The sequence below is a fragment of the Rhea americana genome, unplaced genomic scaffold (assembly GCF_003343005.1).
Source record: "Rhea americana isolate MKP2758 unplaced genomic scaffold, rheAme1 scaffold_18, whole genome shotgun sequence".
NCBI lineage: Eukaryota > Metazoa > Chordata > Aves > Rheiformes > Rheidae > Rhea > Rhea americana.
In genome coordinates this window covers 3,624,923-3,646,031 of record NW_028185927.1, presented here as the reverse complement: position 1 = coordinate 3,646,031, position 21,109 = coordinate 3,624,923, and the positions used below count along the sequence as shown (strand labels likewise).

At 38.4% G+C, this 21,109-nt stretch overlaps 1 protein-coding gene across 1 annotated transcript in view; it reads right to left on the bottom strand.

Moving 5' to 3' along the window:
• Positions 1–4,448: 4,448 nt before the first annotated feature.
• Positions 4,449–21,109, bottom strand: part of NUBPL (NUBP iron-sulfur cluster assembly factor, mitochondrial) — a gene marked incomplete at its 5' end in the record, with an annotated part of 88,048 nt that continues 71,387 nt past the window's right edge. Inside the window, 2 exons of the mRNA XM_085301813.1 lie at positions 4,449–5,524; positions 20,518–20,600. Coding sequence (XP_085157939.1) covers positions 5,462–5,524; positions 20,518–20,600 — 146 coding nt within the window. The remainder of the gene's footprint in view (positions 5,525–20,517; positions 20,601–21,109) is intronic.

Sequence of the window (21,109 nt, the reverse complement as noted above, 5' to 3'; positions counted from 1 at the left end):
CTGAAGAGCTGAAAAAGGAAACACAAAACATTTTGTATGGTGTTGGCTGAAAAGATTGACTGGAATAGGATGAAACTGCAGGTTGATTTACTTTAAGCCTTTGGTACAGTAATTCTGTAAGTTATTCAAAATGACTCCATGGCTCTTGGTGTCAAGCAAGTGTAAGGAAAGGTGCTTTGCAGTGATTACATGTAACGTTGACAAACTGCCTGGTAACAGGACGGGGTCTAATGTAATGCAGATTGACCTAAAACCGAGAGAGAAGTCAGCCCGGTTTCTCAAATAACATTTTATGGCGAATGTTTTCAACTGTCTCCCTGTAAACAGATGTTTCTACAGCTCTCCTGACGTGRAGAGGTTGTGTCATAAATCAGGGGCGCTGCTGATCTGCGGTGACCTGACCACGCCGCGTCCCGACCCGTTTCTGGAGCGCGGCCACCAGCCCCTCCCCGGGTGCCGGCGCACGGCTCCCTCGCTGTGCCTTGCAGACTGAAGCTCCAGACAGGCACTCCCAACTGTATTTCCGACAGCATTAATGTTTTACCTCCTTTCATATGCCAGTAACACTTACCGACTAATAAGACATCCCCCGCTTTGCCCTGACCCGTCTGCCTCTACTGAAAATACAATGCRACCTGGATTTTTGGTTTTCCAAACAAATGACTATTGCTTCCTGGCAGGAGGTCATTCTAGGCAAATACGAGCACGTCCTCTCCTTCCTTGCCATCTCTCAGACTAAYGCAGCACATCCACGCATAGGATTCGGTACGCACGCATTGGCGTTGAGTAAGACTTAACTTGTGCGAGTCGTATTCTTAGGGGAAATGGCAGAACTTTTCAGCCGGTAGAAAATAATCCTCTTCAACAGCAAAAGCRTCTGTCCAAGCGCCTTTAGGCAATATCACACTTGTTCTTCTTAAAAACTGTGCTTAAAAATCATAAAAATAAGATTCTCCAAAATAAATTACTCTGAAAATACGTACTGTTCTCAGTGTTCACGAACTACGTACTCTGGCTAATTAAAAGGCATTTTATCAGCAGATTCGTTTCAAATTAGTGAAGTTGTATTTCCCACTAGGACAGTAAAATGAAAAACATTCAGCGAGACGGTGATTACAATTTCCTATATTAACCCACCAGGGAACACGGCACTCGGCATCAAACAATCCTATCGCTTCTCCCTCCACAGTAATAACTTTCTAGATGTGTCAACAACAGTCAAGGAAAAAAGCTTYAGAAAAAGACTCCTATTTACAGTGTGCAGAAATTAAGCAAAATTGAAGTAGCAGCATCTATGTTAGTAAGAAATGCATTTGTAAAACATGCATTTATAAAATGTGCAAACAAGCAACAAATTCGCAGGCTTTCTAAAAGCTTAGGATATTAAGGTATTACAAAAGAGATGTCACTAGTGCTGGCACTCACAAATAAAAGTGGGTTTTATTAGACTGAGTTTTCAAAGCCTAGATGCTTATGAGGCACATTTTCCCAGCCTTTTAACACTTGCTTTAAAAAGTAGCTCTCCAAAACAGCCACTGGCTCCTATTATCCAGCACAGGAAGTGGTTAGTGTGAACCCAAATTCTCCCCGATTCAGTCTAGAATGTAATTAATTAGAGGCCTCAAGGTATCAGAGACAAAAGCCTGTTTATATGGAAATCCTTCTTCTAGAAAGAGCCATATAGAAACTTCCTGATTCAGCAGATAAAGCAACCCGTAAAATCATCCTGGCCTGTCTGACCCTCTACAAACAAATCCCGAAACACTTACTGTTGAGCAGGAAAACGTTCAGGCTCCTGAACTTTTGTTCGTTTTAACAGTTGAAACGTAAAAATATTTACAACATTCACACACCAGAGGAACATTCCCAAATATTAAATCTAATACAACTAGCACATGGGCTCGACTTAAAAATAAAAAATAAAAATAAAAAAATAGAAAATCTCATTGTTCAGTTCTCCCAAATATGCAGCCAAACAAGGCTTTAAAATTACATCATAGCCATTCTTCAAATTTAGCTTTGGAAAATATATCCCTGAAAGGAGAAAGGATAGAAAATTATTCTGACACCATAGAAAGTATTTTTATGAAAACTGTTTATTTATAAAGTAACCTGAAGTTTGCATTCTTAAAATAGACCTTGCGTAGTGGCAGGAAGTCCACGAGGGAGGCCGGAGCRCGCGGAGTCATCTTGCTTACTCTTCATAGGAAAGATGAAACAATCTCTGGACCACAAGAAACAACGTAAGTTTTAGAGAATCCAGCGGTCCGAGTGTAAACACTTCAACTAAATCTGTGCACCCTCAAAACGATGTTAAAGGACAACAGATGTTCTCTGCACCAGCCTGTTCAAAGACTGATGTCCCCCCCTGGGCAAAGTTATTTATTTGCATCGATTAAAGTGACTGTTCAGATCCAGGCTCACACAAACAGAGAAACTGGGAATAGGTGCATAAGGAATGATAAGCTGTGCCTGTCCTCTTCTTTCTGAAAAGCAGCTGAAAACTGAATATATGAAGATAATGGAAAAATGCAGACCAGTGGATATTCTTTTTGCCAGTCTAGTATCTTTACAGTGTAAAACAGAACCCACAAAAAAAGGTAAGTCCTCAATTTAGGCTGCAAGCTATTTCCTGAACTAAATTATTCTTTTATGCTTCTGTGAAATGTGGTTGACACACTGGAACCTTGGCTGATATGCTGCCAAAACAAAAAACAACCATTATAAGAAATGGTAACTTTTGTCATTGTATGTCAATTCTGAAGTTAAATCAGCAGTCCAGATTCATCTTACTGTCGTGAGTCCCTAAGCAGGAACCTGTCCATCTAACCAGCGCCATTAGGAAGCCTTCCTATTAAATAAGGGAGGCCCAGATGTGGCCACGAGAGCCTGAAGTGACACACAGGTATCAAAATCCAAAAGCAGAAGCCTCAAAACTTTTCCYACCTCCATAAACATCTCAGCTGTCAGACCTCATCCAAAGAGTTAATTATTCATTTTATTCACAGACTCCTTATGGTAAGTTAATCAATAATGTTGGAAGCAAGGACAAGAATACAGCCCAAGTTATTAGACTAAAAAAATTAGCTGTAATTAGGACTATATTCCTTATTTCTTGCGTAAGCGATACAGCTTCCTCAGAAGTGACGAATACTCCCTGGTTTGCCTTAGCAAGGTCCAAGCCAGGGGGCCAAGGAACTGTCCTGAGGTTAGGAGATACGGATTTGAAGCTCCGTGCCAAGTGGGACGACAGCAGAAGGTTCCAAATCTTGTGTTAAAAACCACAGAAATAAATGCAGCTCAATCAGACCTAATGATTAATTTTTGAGTATCTTAAGACTGAAAACCAGAAACAGGTATTTGTTTAAATATTTCTATGAAGCTTTTTTCTCTAAGGATCATAAACCATATTTAAAAAACTAACTCYCCTCTAAAATAAACTCTAAAGTTTATCTTTTTAAATATTTAACAATTTAATACATGTATCTTTATCTGACTTTTTCAGAAAAGGAACTAAAGCTTTAGTGCACACTTGGTGGAGAACAAATTCAGTAGCTTTCTTCAACTCCCCTCCTAAAAATGCTAATCAACCCAGTAAAAGATATAATTTGAGTGTTTTAAAGCAAAATAAATTTAATCTCGACTTTCAAGTATCTAAAATACTCATGTTGGCACAGAACTCAGTAGGTAACATTTAGAATATAGATGCTAGCATAAATTTAAAGTTTCCAAGCAGTAATTAACATAAGGAAAGCAGGAACTTGTATGCTCTGCCAAATGGGTCTAGTTAATTTGAAGGGAAGTTCACAACTAAGGGGTTTTTTGGTTAATACAGTAAAGATGAGCTTCTGCTGGATTTTCTATTCACCAGTGTATTTCATCATCATGATCACCAATCAGAGAATCTAAAATGTGTAAGAGTTTAAAGCCAAATGGAGTTAGTAGAGAAAATCTGATTTGCAAGGTATTTTCTTTTACAACTTCAAATTACAGTAACAAAGTTTTAATTGCTAAGAGAAATTAAAGGCTAAGAGAAAGCCACAAACCAAAGACTCAGTGGCTAAAGACATCTCTTTGGTGGGTGAGTGGGGGTTCAAGTACATGCATTGATACTGACTGGAAGAAAAAGACCAACAGTTTTGGAGTACTTAATTTACACTTGCAAAAACAGCTAAAGCTTAAAATTCAACCTGTACTTTGTGTCCAACTTCCTCGTGTAAATTCTGGGTATGTATGATTTAAGTGTTCCTAATACAACATTAAACTTTTATGTTCCATCATTTCCATAGGAAAAACAATAAATTCAAAATTTACGAATACTTACTTGGAGTATAAGAAAAATCTTGGTCCCACTGAGGTCGGTAACAAAACTCTCTAGATTTCAGTACAGTTAAGATTTTATGTTTAAGATGTCTATACTTGATTGTGTAGACAAGCCAGCCTAAATGTCAACTGAAACATTTAATTGTAAATGGAAACTCATTCTCTGAGAGGCATATTTCTTCGCTTCTACACACCAACAAAAAAATAAAGATCACAGAATACAAGGCAATAAAAACAAAAACAGAAGGCCATGCAGTTTGAAGATCAAATCTTTCCTTCCTTCCAGGTTGTAGTTTTATATTCAAAGTTGCTGCATTGCATTAAGGGTAAACAGTTATGAATTTAATTTATCTTGATCATTTGCATCTCCTGGCAAAGTGAGCTCAGGTGCAACATCTGGCTTTCAGTGAAGACCTTTTGTTACCTAGTCTTCTATCTGGGTCTATTAAAATGCAACGCAGTCAAGAAATATGCCTAAGGCTCATGTAGTCCATCATCCAATAAACTGAATTACCTCACAGTCCAACATTATCCAGTAATAAAAGAATGATCCAGATATATTTATAAAAAAAATCATCAAGAATATATGCAGAGAGGGTTGGGGTTTTTTGGGTTTTTTTTTGTTTGTTTGTTTTGTTTTGTTTTTAGTGATGAACACACCAACATACTGCAGTTTTAACTTGAGTTTGCTACTTCAAACTTTGCAAACCTTATTTATGGTTAGGCTGGTAATTAAACCAGCAAATAAAAAGCTAAACCAAAATTTACAGGAATTAAGAATATTGCAAATGTCATCTTTTAAGCAGGGTTTATGCCTTGGCATCCTTATCATCGTTCTGCTTGGCTAGGGAGGATGGTTTTTATTCTTGATGTTAAAATGGAAGACATGCAAAAGCTGTACTTTATCTCTTCTTGTTCAGTGATCTTATAAACCAGCAGTTAAACACCAGCTATCATCTTTTGCATACTTTAATCCATTTGGATATAGTCAAATAATGACCTGAAAATTAATAAAATCATATTTTATASTCTGGGAAACTAACTTTTAAAAAGTTCTTAGAAATCAAATATGGAGTCCATATTAAGTAGCAGGCCTCTTCTTCCACTTCTTTATTGGTAAGTTTTAGACAGAAACATTTCAAGCAGGAGGTACTGGCAGCCGTCTTACTATTTCCATAGCTATCCTTAGATARGCTTTAGCCTGTAAAAAAAGAAAGATATATTTAGCACCTTTCATCTTCTACATGAAGGAGTATTTTAAACCTTGTTAGCTATATGATCTTTCACACTCATTCAAATAAAAGGAAAAATGTTACAATAAACTGGTTCTACTTTGCYAGTTTTGTGTTCAGAAAAATACTATGGTAATACATAAAATAACTAYAAGCATTACTTAAAACATCAAGGGGAAAAATAAAATCTATCATTCACTATTATTTTTAGAATTCTGATCTCTACTTGACTGAACAATCTCCCTTAAACAGCAAATAATCAATATTCTTCTGGGAAAAGGAAGCTGTACGTATTACTGCAGTACTATTGGTTATAAACTTCTTTCGCCCTGTAATTTGAGACACACTGTGCATGGAATTAAGACAGAATCAGAGAAAACAACTACATTCCAAAAAATCCAAGTRAATTAACTCATTATGGACTAGGCTATGCTACAGAATTCTCTATACAGGCATTAAAAATAAAAGTATTTTGGAAAAGAACCTCTTCCAAGAGGCTGTATTAGAAAGCTGTATTAGAAAGACCAAATTCCACAACACTAGAATCCATGTGAGAAAAACACCTTGTCACACCAGCCTGTGGCATTTGGTAGTTTAGTACGCTGTAAGCTGGATGGTACGAGAACACTGAGCTATAAGACTATCAGGGGTGGCCCAATTAAAGGGARTTTCTCTTAATTTCTTTAAAAGCAGCAGAGCCACGACCATTAAGTCTGCCATCAAGAATTCATAGATTTAACATCAAGAGACACATACAAAAACACTGCCTAGGCTCCAGTACAAACTATAAAATGAAATCCAGGAATTCCTCTATCAAGCTCAACAAATTGTAGCTGAAATTGAACACTTTTACAAAGGTCGTCAATCTTGATATAAAGATTTTGAAGCAACAGAGTACCTACTCCATCTCTTAGATGTTGTTCCAGAGACTGGTTATTTCTATTGTTAAAAGCATACACCTTATCTACAATTTGAATTTGTCGCACTTGCAATTTCCAGCCTGTGCATCATGTTCTGTGTTTGTCTAGTACCATAAAAAATCCCTCTGCTATTCAGCTTTCTTCTGCTCCGTTAGATAGTAACCAAGGTTTTTCTTTGTCTTCTAAAATGAGCCCGTGCTTGGAGCCCACGCTGACAACCTTCCCTATTTTACTGGAGTTAGTCTTTAATACAACCAGGTGACAAATATACAAGGATGAAGCTTAAGAGGCAGGRAGCCGGGAGAAGGGCCAGTGCATCACTCAGGCTAGCAGCAGTCCTCATCAGCAGCAGGACACACTCGGGTCTGAACACCAGGGGCCAAGCACCCCTAACACGCTTTCTAGYGCTTGCTCCTCACACTTCGGGGTTTTTTTCTGTCTCAGCATTCGCATAATCTTAAAACTAAAACCAAATAATTTTCCAAGTGCGTAAGGAATGCAGACACCATTTCTTCAYAGATAACAGAACGTGGCAAATGTATTAGGACCACAGCTGACTAACCAAAGGGCTTAATCCTGAAATGATACGGATCCGTAAGGGACTTACGCAAGCAGCTGTATCAAAATCAATTGAGTGATCCATTTAAGTTACCAAATGATTAAGTCTGATCAGCCTCAAATCCTGCAGCGGTATACTGACAAAGCTAAGACTTGTTTAAAATACGAACTGTAAGATATTCTGGCTTATTATGGCCACACATATGGCCAACAGTATTTCCGACTCTACAGTTCAGTTTGGGGGCAGTTTTTCTTCTCTTGCGATCAACTCAGAACGTTCACACTGTCCACTAAAGAGGACCAAAATATAGTTCTACTAATACGATAATCATGGTCAAAATGCCTTCAGAAAACTAGCACCATTCATACRTATTTCCTCCACATGCTTATTCTATAATGATCTATTATCTAGGACTCACAGAAACTACTTGTCAGGGGCTTCTTTAAAATCGTTAATCTGTGTATCAACTTGGGCATTTATAAAGCAGTGCTAAATCAAGGCAACAAACAGACAACTGAAGATTCTTTACAAGGGCCTCTGAAAAATTAAATTCTGCTCAGCCTTTTGCACCATGGATAAACTGACTCTTTTTCAAGAATTACTTGTTGTCCTATTCATTCCATTATTCAATTTTTAAACAGCAGCAATTAAGAAAAAGGTAGATACCATTTTCTCCATTTACTTTGGGAATCTTACAGATGCTTACTGCAAGAAGCAGTATCACTTCTGAGCATAAAAAAAAAATGTCTATATATAGATCAGATTAATTCACTCCAGARGAAGAAAAGGAAGCATAATTATTCCCAAGAGAGGTGTGCTATTAGGATCTGCAGGACCTCATAAAGACTGTGCGTATGTTACAAGCAACCCAGGAAAGCAGATCGGAGAGCTGAAGAAGTCAAACACTGAAAATAGAACGAACAAACCCAGGAGGGCTTGGACATACCTTAGAGGCATTCCCATTGCTCCTTAGAAACTTGATCTCTGGGCTCAGAACAGAAAACAAGGTGATGTGAAAAGCCCAGGATAGGTATTATTCAGTGAAGAATAGGTATTACAGCAAAGAAAACACTGTGGCTATAACTAGGGCGGGTGAAAAGCTTTGATCATTCTCAAATGACTTGGTATTTAACTCTGCTACATTCATTAAATTCCCCTTTCCTTCAATTTCTGTGGTAATTAAGTCATCCTGATCTATCAGGCCAAGTCTATCATAGGCTATTGCCTGTGATATTATTTTACTCTATCAAGTGCCATGCTTTTTAACAGAAGACTGATTTAGGATAGTTTAGTAATAAAATAATAACCAAAAGCAATCACTGTAATTCAAACGTCTGGCTCCTAAAATAAAGCAAAGAAACACTGGGTACCACATATGCAGCATTTTATTTTGCATTTTATGAGATGACATCCCCTAAGCCAAAGTTGCATAAAATTTAGTTATGCAGTGGTTACTGRGTCTAATTTTGAAATTTATTATTGGGCACAATAAAAACTATTAGRGGGCAGGTTTAGCTCAGTTGGGTAGAGCATGGTGCTGCTAATGCCGAGGTCACGGGTTCAATCCCCGTATGGGGCTATGCTGAGGGTTGGACTAGATGATCTCCAGAGGTCCCTTCCAACCTTACCATTCTATGAACATCTATTACACACACTATTTTCTCCTCAGTCACACAGTGAGCAAGCTAGCTCTGTACCTTCACCCATATTCCTGTATTTCCTCTCTATAGTCTTACAGTAATGGAATATTAGCTGCATTAGCACAGGGCATTAGTCAGAGTTGAGTTTATTCAGCCAGACTTAAGGTGTCAGAACTTGGACAACAGCAAAAGTTTCACAGCTACATTACTCAGCTCCCCCCTCCCCCCCTTTTTAATAAATATTCACCAAAGYTTAGGGAAGTAGTAGTATCATACCCATAACAGCTAATACATGGTTTTTTGTTTGTTTGTTTTGTTTTGTTTTTAATTTGCACCAAGACCACAGGCAATATCAGTRTTTTTTGTAACAAATCTTTCCTGCTTCACAAGGAAAGCAGGTTCACACCAATCAGTAACTTGACATGACAATGCAAATTTCTGACAGGGGAGAATGACAGATTTTCACGTACCTTCAGTGTATCTGCAACTACTGCCTTCCCCGCACACAGATGCATTAACCCTCTCCCTGGTAACCACATACATAAGAATGAATACAGCCTCATTCCTCCCCCCATTCCTGTATGTATCAGTGGTTCTGGGACTAGATAAAAGACAATTTTTTTTTCATTTAGAAGAAAGGTAACAATTTTCCTTATTGAAGTATGACCGTTATAACTTAGCGCTAGTAGAAGAGACAGCATCTTCACCTGCTCCCACTGTCATCACCTGTTTCAAAGCCAGCAGTAGCGCAGAAGCGCAGGAACAGAACGMTCCCAGGTCAGCGCTTTAACACAGCCCAGGACGGGGCACCCCGGGGAACCACCGAACCTAATGACCGCCTACAGAGCCTTTAACATCTACAACACATATGGAAGAAATGCTATGGTATTACATGCATTTTTATTTGGCAGACATATACTGGAAATCTCAGCCACTTACGTAACATTAGCACTTCTAAAAAAATAAGAATAATGACACTAACTTAGAAAAGATTGCACCTTAAAATGGGGCAAAATTATTGTTCTGGACTCAATTATGATGGAATAAATGGCTACGGAGCAGTGATTCTAACATTAAATACAAAAGGGACAGTCCCAACTTTAAATACTTTGTACTCTAAAAGGTGTAATTGGATAAATTATGAGAAAATTTAAAAAAGCAATTGGAAGAAAAAAAGGTAAGAACTGAGAGTAAACTCTGGTGTTTTACTTTATGAAATACAGAACCAAAAGCTTTGATTCCGCAACAAAGCTCAACTTTCACACAAAGCTTATCCTTGGTTAGTGATAAAGGGAAAAAAAACAAAAACACATGGAAGATGGTAAGAAAGAGAAATGACAGAAAAATTTCTGGGTAGAAAATGAACATGAAAAGCCAAAGATATCAGCCAAACCAAAGGCTAACAGATTTGAGAACAATAGAAGAAAAAATTAAAAAAATCTGCCAAGAATAAACAGATGCTTCCAGTGTTGCAGACATCAGTACAGCTTTAATGGTTCAGACCAAAGGCCTGGCCAACTGTGGTAATGACAGAAGTGTAGCAAAGATTGTCAGACGAGTACAAGCAAATGATACTTCCCCAGAAAACTTCGCAAGCTTCCAACAACTTGGGAATTCAGGACATCCTGAGCAATCCTGAAGTAGTATGTTTGTGTTTAACAGCCATTAAATGGACTTTTCTTCCAGGAATTTCTCTTAATATGCATTGAACTCCTAACTTTGGCACTACAGAGTATTAAGCTGACCTTTTCATAGAACTAACTATAAAAATTTCAAGATGCTTTTCCTGCTAATTGAAAGCTTGTCATTGCTTATATAAAGCTAAAATGTTATTATTCCACATGCATCACTCCATAGCAAGAGCTATATAATTTGTTACAAGAATGAACTTCAGATTTGTCCTATGAGTCCAACTGTGGTGTAACTGGGTATCATGGCTGTGCCTGCACGCAATGCTCAGTATGTTTCCTTATTAATTACTCAGGTGGTCCAGGAACTACCATTTGCACAGGTGAGATAACGGACCAATCTAAGACAACAATCCATCACCTTATTTCAAGTTGATGTGAAGTCCTAGTCACCTTTTAGTTAAGTATTTGACTAACTGGTACAGCAGTTCTGCAGGTGGGAATTTCAAACTCTCTTGAAGAGTTCCCCAGGCAGGTCCCAGGTCCCACTTTGCACAGACTAATTTGTGTTTTAATGAGTTGATCAACATCCTGGGTGGAGAATCTGGCCTTTCTAGAGACTTCCCAGGTGGTTCCTGCTCCAGAATTGACCAAATTATGCACAGATAATTGTAAATCATCAGTAGAAAACTTTCCTGCAGATGCAGAAATGGTAATATAGGACAGTCTTTTTGTACATAGGTGTATTTTTGCACATAGTTTAAGATAATCAGTACCAATGGATCACGCATAAGCTGCAGTGGTCATACAGGACCACAGATCAGCTACACTACAAGAACTGAGCGGAAGAGTGGTTCAGGTAGTCCCATTTGATCCAGCTGAAGACCCAGTGGGGTCTTGCATTGGTAGGAGTACTTGCAACAGGCCTGCCATCGCCATCCGTGACATAACCAGCTATCCTGTTTGAGACATTTGATTCCCCATGTAAATGCTACCCTATGTCAAGGTCCAAAATAAATTAATTATTTTTTAATAAACATGTTGTCTGTGAGTGTCTGTGCAACAGTTTCAGGTACATGTAACCCTGAATTTCATTTCCAACATTGTTGCTCTGTCAGTAACAGGAGATTCACCAAAATAAGGAAGAAAAAGGTATATGAGATCTAAAGAAAGACTTTCTAATTAGCAGAATCATGTAAACCGTAGTCTCCAGAAGTTTGCAGAGACTTGTAACTCACTGATGTTTTCATTTTTATTAAGCTTGGAGCACTGAGGACATTAAGGAAGATTGGAAGACTGCTAAGATTGTGTAATATGAACAAAAATCAAAGCAGGATGACTTAAGTAACTGATTCCAGTCCTGGCCAAAAAGGCATGAAGCTGCCAGAGGATTTATTTATTAATTAAATTTTAATTAATGAAAATACAAGAACAGATTAAAACTCCAATCAGCATGATGTTGCAGGAAGCTTATCCTGTTAAACAATCCCAATTTCACTCTTAGAAATTTGGCCGCTAGAGGTAACTGCATAGATGTAATAAGATAGCTTTTGAAAAGCATTTTGTTTTGTACTGAAAAAMTTTTGATAATTGAATGATACAATATCAACAACTACAAATGCACTGGGAATTTTTTAAGTGACAGACTCCAAGAAGCAGGCAATGGGAAATCTGAAGTAAATAATATCACTTCTAGTAAGCCTTTGCAACAATTTGTACTATGCCCAGACCTGCCARCTTGTCAAATTTTCCTCAGCAAACTGGAAATAAAAATAAAAATCTCTACTGCTAATACTTGCAGATGACAAAGAATGGCATACTTTAAATAATGATGAGGAAAAGATAATAAAAGGAACAATTAATATTGCAAGTTAAACTGGGCCTAGATTTTAGTACAGGCTGGCCCTCAAAAAGCAGAAGCACTATCCCATGATAGTGGGAATGAAGATATTTTAAACAGAAGCCAAACGCCTTAGYGGACAAGTAGCTCAACACATGATCCAATAAGGCTGTACTTCAAAGTATACTTGGTTCAAAAGGCAGGGGACTAGTAAGGAGGCGAARGAAGCAAATGTATCCACGTTTACTGTATAAATACAGAAATAACACGTTCAGATTTTCTGAAAAAAGAGGAAGACTATCACCGTTGTAAGCCCTGCCCTGGCTGCCAACTCTGAATTCTGCATCCAGTTCTGACATACATATTTTAAAGGCATTTTGAAAAATTGTGTATAAAAGAAACAAACGTACAAATGAAAGCTAAGGAAAATGTCCAAGAGTAATAGGTTTAAAAGATTTCAATCTGTTTAGCTTCTCAAAAAGAAGATTAAAAGGTGACTTGATTATAGCATATTAGTACCTTCACAGGAAGAAAAGTACCTCTTATCTAGTGGTGAGAGACATAACAGGAACCTATGGCTCAAAGCTGAATCTGGAAAAATTCAAAATGGAAATGAGAGACTTAAAATWATTAAAGCAGTCACAGGGATCAGCCACTCAACTCGGTTCCCAGAAAGAAGCAATGGATTCTGCATCTCTTAATGCCCTCAATGTGAGATTAGATATTTTATTTTTCTAACAAAACAAAAATTATATTATTCAGAGAAGTTAATAATTCAATATAGAACTGAGTGTCATGCTGTTCATAAGAGGTCAGAATTGTAACTGTATGGTTTCTTCTGGTATTAAGGACTCTGCCATTAGGAATATACGCAACACGTGTAAGAGACAACGTCATTCCTCTCCCTCTCTCACTTCCCAGATAGTAATAAATATCTGCCCTAATTTTCCTAAGTCTTTCATACTATTCTCAGTCTTTTTCACCTTCTGTCATTAACAGAGCCAGCCCTCTAGCTCAAGCTCTCTGCAAGCCGCACTTGTCGCTAAAAACCATCCACTAAATCAAGCAGGCACGCACTAGCCTTGCCTGGGAACAGCGGGCACATTTTGTCACTGCGCACTCAAAGACAGTGGCCAAAGCCTGGACACCTGCGGACTGACCCTATCTTTACCCTCCTCGCTACAAGCTTTCGCTACAGTACTACTTCATTTTTGTGGACTGTACCAGAATTTGGCCCARAACTATCACTATGTCGCTAAACAACAAATGCTTTATAAAACTATTCAAAGACTATTTTAGCAACACTCTGTTCTTCTCCACTGGGGTAGATAAAATTTTTATTACATGCTTTGACTGACTTCAGTTGCCTATAGAGTGATTAAAATGAAATCTTTTTTCTCACTGAGAAATCCAAAGCTAGTAAAACAGAGAAAATATACATCAACATACATGAGAGGTCTAAATGGGACCTCAGAAACTAYCAATACTCCCCTCAGTGCATAAACCCTACTCTACATATATTGAACTTTTTCTCCTACTCATGATTTTTTTTTCATGTGCCATCTGTAGACTCAGAATACAGCTGGGTTCAGCTGTTTATTCTATCATTACTAAGCAACAGAAGATGGATTGCAACCAAAAATGGGGAGACTTTTATTTCCTTTTTGGGTGGAAAGCCAAAGGAGAAAGAGAGTAAAGGATTTTCAGTTCTTAATCACACACAACCATTTTCATATTAATATGATACAAGTGAGCTTTAGAGATCATAGTTTTTCCCTTTGTGGTTTGGAAGCTCTACTAGGAATAGTTTATAGGCTGGCTCTCTGAAAGCAAGCCTCTTCCTTCACGAATGGACAGCTTTGTATCTAACAGTAACATATCAGCTACTTGAAAGCCAAACATCCTCCCTGCTTTGTGAGGCTGAGGCAGAAGAGATGCACAGACAGGGACAGAAGACCCTAAGAAGTGGTCAGATCTGTTCATTAGTACTGCTGCCCCGTTGGGGTTTGAGCGGCACCGGGGAGGGCAGAGGCTAGAGATGAAATGTGGTGTTAAYGGAGACACAAAAGAGCTGGAAAACGGCCACGAGAGGCCATTCACCTCTCCAACTGGTTTAAACACTGCCAAAAAAGACAGTCGAAAACAAAGCTGCTCATTGCAGCATTCCTCCAGTCACAAACCTCCCTAGGACGGACAGGACTAATGACAGCACACAGCCCAGGCAGGGGATGGAGGGGACTCATTCGGAACAGGACTGAAAACTCCTACTTAGTCTAACTGATCAAAACATCCCGAGTCATTATTTTATGTCATGGAATAATAGACATAGGGTGCACTTAAACTGCAAGGCAAACTTTTTATTAACTCATCTAATTAACCCCTATGATACGCTGGTGAAATGTGAGCCTTTCAAACCAGTTAGGGCATTTCACTGTCCCCCACAAGTTCTACCCATGAGGTATGTACTCATCACTCCTAAGACGACTAAAAAAGACAACCCTACAGCTCAGAGCTGACTGTGCCCTGTTCCAACAGACTAGCTCGATTATGGCATGTTAGTTTGCCTCACGGTTTATTTGCATTAAAGTGCAGCTCTTGGACCACAAACCACTCACTACAGGGCTTCCAGTGTCTACTATAAGGGCCACAGAACTACAGAATACAATTCACCCTTCAACAAATGCAAAACAGGTGGGAGCTACTATCACATCCACCTTCTCTCAAACCACTGCATACGAACAGCCTCACACTGGCCACTCAGAAAAAACACGTTGATCTTGTCACTTGTGGGCCAAGCACACCACAGAGCAATTGTAAATCCAGGCACTGACATGGTTTCCAACTTCTCTTTGTGATGGAAGAGACTGTTACAATAATTTATTCAGCCCAGGAATTCAAGGGAGAATCCTTGCAAGTCCCAGTTGTTGAAAATCAAACGATGCTGCCATACCTATCAGGAAGGATGAGGTATTCATATCTGTTCAGGTGAGCTGTTGGGGGACCTATACTCCATTCACTGCTAGTCTCCTMGGGCAAGGACAGCAGCCAAGGACAACTATTAACTACTTAGATAGTGACTATTACCAGCACAAATACCAGACTTGGCTCTACTATCTGCATAATAATAACAATACACGATAGTTTGTTTTATTAACATGCTCTTTGCTGAACCACAGTCCATCTTCCAGTCCTATTAGATTTTAAACAGCTTCAATTTTCAAGGAAATTACTTGTTGCTTTGACATAACTGCAATCTTCAGTGCATGCCTGAAGCTGCCCTGGTGTCTGTGGTTTACCATGGCCAGTTCTGAAGGCACTGAAAGCATGATGACAAACACAGCCTTAACAAAGCTTCATGTGACCCAGAAAAATTCTTGATTGCGGCAAAAGCCTCACAGTCTTTCCCCSTCTATCTTCCTCTAGGTAGTTCTACCATAAGATTCTTCTTTGCATGAGCTGGCAACTCCTGTAAAGCTGCAATGAAATTTCAGCCCAAAAAGTGGGCTGAGTGAGAGATGATAAAAGCCAATTTGTAATGTAACAAACAAAATGTAGGAGGAAAGTAAGTAACCTGGATGCCTCCTGAATCTACTACCTCCTTAATGCTCATGGGACACAGAAATTTCCTGTTAATCCTATATATCAGCAGTTGCAAGAGCCAAGCCTTCAAATGAGAGAGCTGGGAAATACTGCTAGCCCCAAGATGCCATTATGTGCATCATGCGGGTGACATTACATACATGAAGAAAAGACATCCTGCCCAGAAAACGTGGTTAAAGAGAACAGTGCAGTATAAAGGCAATATAGTACCAACCTTCAAAYAGACTACAGCTCAGCACTTTCTTCAAAGTGAAGGGTAAATGAGGGTCTGATGATGCATTTTACTATCTATACCTTGAATGAAGGACTCAAACCTACACATACCAAACATTATTGTGATCAAAGGAAGCCTTGATGGTAAGGCATATCATAAACCGTATCAAAGTCTTCTTCAGAGTTCAGTATTATTTGCTTTTTAAAGACACCACCATCCAGAGAGACCACTGTTAAACAGAATTGTTGACGACAGTAAAACAACAGCAAACATTATTTTCAACCTCTACTTCAATTTTCTCCAACTATTTCTTCCCAAACTTTAAAATGCTGTACATTCTTACCCTACTCATATACCATCATTTATGAAGTTCTACAAAAAAGTCCTCCTGAACATAAATTCCATCTGTTTGGGTAACACCACAATAAAGCCTGTAGTATTTCTATATGTAACTGGAAAGGGATTTTTAACCAGATTGACTTTCYTCTATTCTGTCAGACTGCTGATGTCCCTGCTTTCCACCTCACTCRGCTTTCTCCTTCACCAATATACAAATATATGAAAATTGCAAGAGTGCTGAAAACACTTCACCATATTAAATTTGAACAATACCACGAACATCCTCCAAGAGGTATGTAGTTTCTGTACCACACATTGGTCTTTATGATAATCTGGATAGGCTGACATTAAGCATGTTTTCCGGCCACAAGTCCTGGTTTCCTTGCTCCAGGACAAGTTTGGCTCCTCTCCTACCCAAGTCTTAAATTCCTCACCATGCTGTAAGTAAGCTTGTACAGATCTACAATAGGCTGTGATTTGGGTTTCTAATACCCCAGCTATGTTTGCTCTCTTTCATCTTCTACTTTCCCAATATCCTCCACATAATTTTATGGAACAAAGTGAACTCAAAGTACTTTTTCCTTAACAAATTCCAAATGTTTTCCCTAACAGTTTGTGGCAAGAAAACACTACAGAAGAACCAAGTGTCCATTACATAACATTTCCTAGCATTTTTTTTCCCTAAAACATCCATCTTCCCTGCACTTTCTACCATGAGGGTTGACTACCTCTTCAGTAACTGAGAAAGTGGAAGAAGGTGAAATCCAAACTCCATTCTCTCCCAACTTCTCTGCTGTCTTTAATACACTATCCCTGTAAACCCTAGAGGTGTAATATCTCCTCATCTGTCCCCTACAATTTTAATTACCTCATTCCCTAGCTGAGGAGATGACAGACTTCATCTACTACTTGCCTCAGCTTCTCACATGTCTCCTTCCTGATAGGACTATTCCAACAGCAAGATGCCCGCACTTCTAGAAAGGTGAATGCTTATACTTATAGTAAACGTATCTGGCACCTCCTTAAGTTGCTTCTTTGATTTTGGAATAGATGGAAGTTTGGTGTTTGAAAGTCACAGCTAGTATGTCTCTTCTAGCAAGATATTAGTTTTTAACCAGAAAGTCCTCACAACACCAACTGTCCTGTCCTGTACTTCTTGAGTTTTCTGCTGATACATAAACAGTCCTTCTTGGGAACCACTTCTTCCTTCCTTCCCAGTGTGGATGGAGAGTTCATTGGGCATTTAAGCAATTCACTTGGTGGAAGAAAACCTTCACTGGAATTATGTCTTTTGTCTCTTATGGTGTTTCTGGCCCTCTTATTTACAAGTTTCAGGCCACCTCTTTCAAATCCCTGTTCCTTCTGATGATCCCTAAGAGGTTGCCCTATATCTAAGCACTATCAGTTCCACCAGGTTTCAGTAATTCCTCTTCTGTTTTCCCTATTCCACTTTTACCAGTTTAGCAGAGTGTTCCTGATCTTGTTCTAACAGCCTTTGCTGTCTCGAAATCCACCTCCACAGCTTCAGGAAGGAGGAAAGTGCTGTGTATCTCAGTTCCCAAAACTCTTCAGTTATCTCCAGGAGGGTTTGGTTAGTCCCCACTGTTGATTAAACTAAGAAATGATTAGCTCCTTGTGGAGGATCCCAGTTGCTGCCGTCTGTCCACTATCTCTCTATTAGACTAGCCCCTGCCATTTACGCTAGTATGTGAGTACAATATTCCATTTCTACAGCACTGGTAAGTACAAAAAAGTTTTGTCAATTGTGTCAATTGAGTGCTAAAATACAAAACAAACRAAAAAATCAAGCAACTAAGTTGACAGATACGTTAACGTAGACAATGTTATACCAACAGCAAAATCATTTTACCAGTATTGTTTTTTTCTCCTTGGGTACTGCCTTAAGCTTTACCAAAAAAACCTTCCAGTCATTAAACCTTTACCTCCTATACAGACAACCCTTTCCAAAAGTAAAGGAGTTCAGTATTCTGTACCTCCATACATGTTCAGTGCTGCTACTTGTTCTTCTTAGTGGAAGAACCTTCTGAATAGACATATGCATAACTCCACAAGTAATCTTCTTTCCTTACTACAAGGGTTGTTTTGGTTGCCAGTCATTTCCTCATCACTTGTGAAAAGGCAGCTTCCCTTTTCAACCAACTACACCTAAGCCAATTAAACTAAGCATATGTCTAGACAAAGATAAACTGTGGTTTAAAATAAAGAATTCAGATAATATAACTTTCCTTACACATTCTAGTGTAGACAGAGAACTGTACTTTTTACATATCAGCAAGGCAAGATGAACCCTGTAGCAGGTGTGTAAGCAAAAAAAAAAGGTATTAGCTAACTTATTTTAAAAATGCATTTTAGCTTAGCCTTCACAGAGCTTAAAAGGTGCAACAACACGCTGGGTTTCTGAGAAGTCAATCACCACCCTTATTCCGCAATGTCTGAATCAGCTAGGTATTATTTCAGTTCTGTGACTCTGTATTTCATTTGTTAAATGTGTTCTAACAAAGACAGMAGATTTGTGTATAAAAAAAATCTATAAATTTAAAGGACAAAAGTAGAGATAGTTTCAGAAGCTCAGTGCACATTGTTCTCTATCTGAAAAACTATGATTGTTTGTGCATGAATAGCCACAATTTTAGTTTATTTGAGAAACATGCTGATGGATGTCATGCATTAAAGATTGCAATCTCACCCTATATGACCTCTCCCACCATCAGTTATGTGCTAAGAATTTATTTCTTTCTTTTACAAAATAAGAAAACAATCACTGTCTTTAAAAATTTCTCTTCATATTTAACTTAATTACCATAAATGGTGCTAATACCCCTCCTTTCATTACTGAGAACACAGTCCAAGAAGAAACAGATGGCAGCACTACAGAGTCTGTTAATTTTCAGAACATTATCCTACATGTTTGTATTATTAGACTGATAGTCCTGCAGGCTACAGACTCTTGATTAATACAGATTTCAGATATTGCGAGTAGAGAAAGCCTTCYATCTTCGTCTGCCTGGCTGTTTTGCCTCAGCTTTGACCTGAGCTACACATCTATTCAAACCTTAGCACTTACTCAACTTCCCAGAGAGAACCTACAGTATCAGTTATAACGATGCTTTTTCATGATGATCTAAACTCAAGATCACTACGTTGTTGCACAGAGGCAAAGCACAGGCCTTGTCTAAGACTAGCAAATATACTGTATTCGATCGGGAAACCGTATCTGCTTTTCTCTCAAAGCCAAATGAAATACTAAAGTTGGAAAGACAGATGCTATTCTTCCAGAATCCTGATCAGTATGTTAGTAACACTGGATTCCCTTTTTTTTTTTTCTCTCTCTAAGACTAGAAAGGAAAAAACACCATGCGCCTAGCAACGATGATACCAGGAAGGATACCTTATTTATACTTTCTACTTTATCTCTAACCGAGTCTACCATCTATATCACTATTAATGACTTTTTTTAATGGTAGTATCTAAGCACCAGTCAAGAATGAGGCTCCACCATTCTACATAGTTTACAAATACAATGTGACAGACAACTCTGTGCCCTACAGAGTTTGGCAGACAAATTCTAGCAGTGGGGCAAGTTAAAAAAAAACTGTCAGGAAAGTCTTATTCTGTTAGTACTAATGGCAACATTTTACATGCACAACTGCTTTTCTCTAGAGACATGTATATTTGACTCCTACCACCTCAACAACTCATATTTCCCTTTGGCAATAAAATGTTATGGTAGATGTACAGAAAAACCCATTTCCTCCTGTGTGCACATTCCTCCACTTCCTGCTGCAAACAATCCAGGTACTGAMAATACGCAGGTTCTCGTTATCATCTTTTGATAGGTCCCTTTGACAGTTTCCAGGCTCAACTACCGAAGGCTCAACAGACAGCTTTAGAGGACCTACATTACTATAATGTCTCACGTGGCTTGACACTGACCTCCTTCTTGGGAAGCCTGAACCTAGATCAAGGCCTTGTTATTCTGAATCATATTCAGATCAAATAAAAACAAAAAATACATGCACACAAGGAGAACGGATGACCAGCATTCCAAAACTAAGGACCACAGTTACTTAGTGACACAACACTCTTTCACAGAACATTATTTCCATAAGTTACATTCAGATWGACATTTCTGTTCAAACTACAGTGATGAGAGCCACCCTCCACTCTATTTATTTATTTAAGTGCACTGCTCCAAACTTACAGCGTCACTTTGAGGCTGTGAGATCACAACAGGCTGTCCTGAATCACACGTCTCCCTTATGTTAATATGGAGTGGAATGTCTCCTGTAATGAGAAAAAAAAAAAAAAACACGCTAACTCTGAAGTGACTTGAAATCCATTTCAGGATATTCTTTGAATCATTTGATCTCAAAAAATTAGCATTTAAAATGAAAATTGGCTGCAGTACAGTTTCAGCACACTCATAATCATTAATGCTAAACTTGTATTGGATTTTTTAGAACAGGGAGTTTGTTTTTTTGCCTGCTGAATACAGGAAAAAAAACACAAGTTGAGATACAAACTGTGTTGAGTTCAGACAAAAAAACTGMTTTAGTGTTGGCCAAATACTCATCACTCAACTTACTGTTTAGCCTATCTCCTCATTGTATATTCTTTTCAATGTTGTTTTAGGATTTTAATCACCATGTAAAGATTCTTTTGTATACTTAATTTCCAAATAATAACGTTTGTTATTATTTTCGTTCGGCCTTGGATCCAATTAAAGGTAGATAACTATTCAGCTTCCCAGTAGAAATCRTCTTTATATTGTGCTTTTATAATGAGCAGGGAAC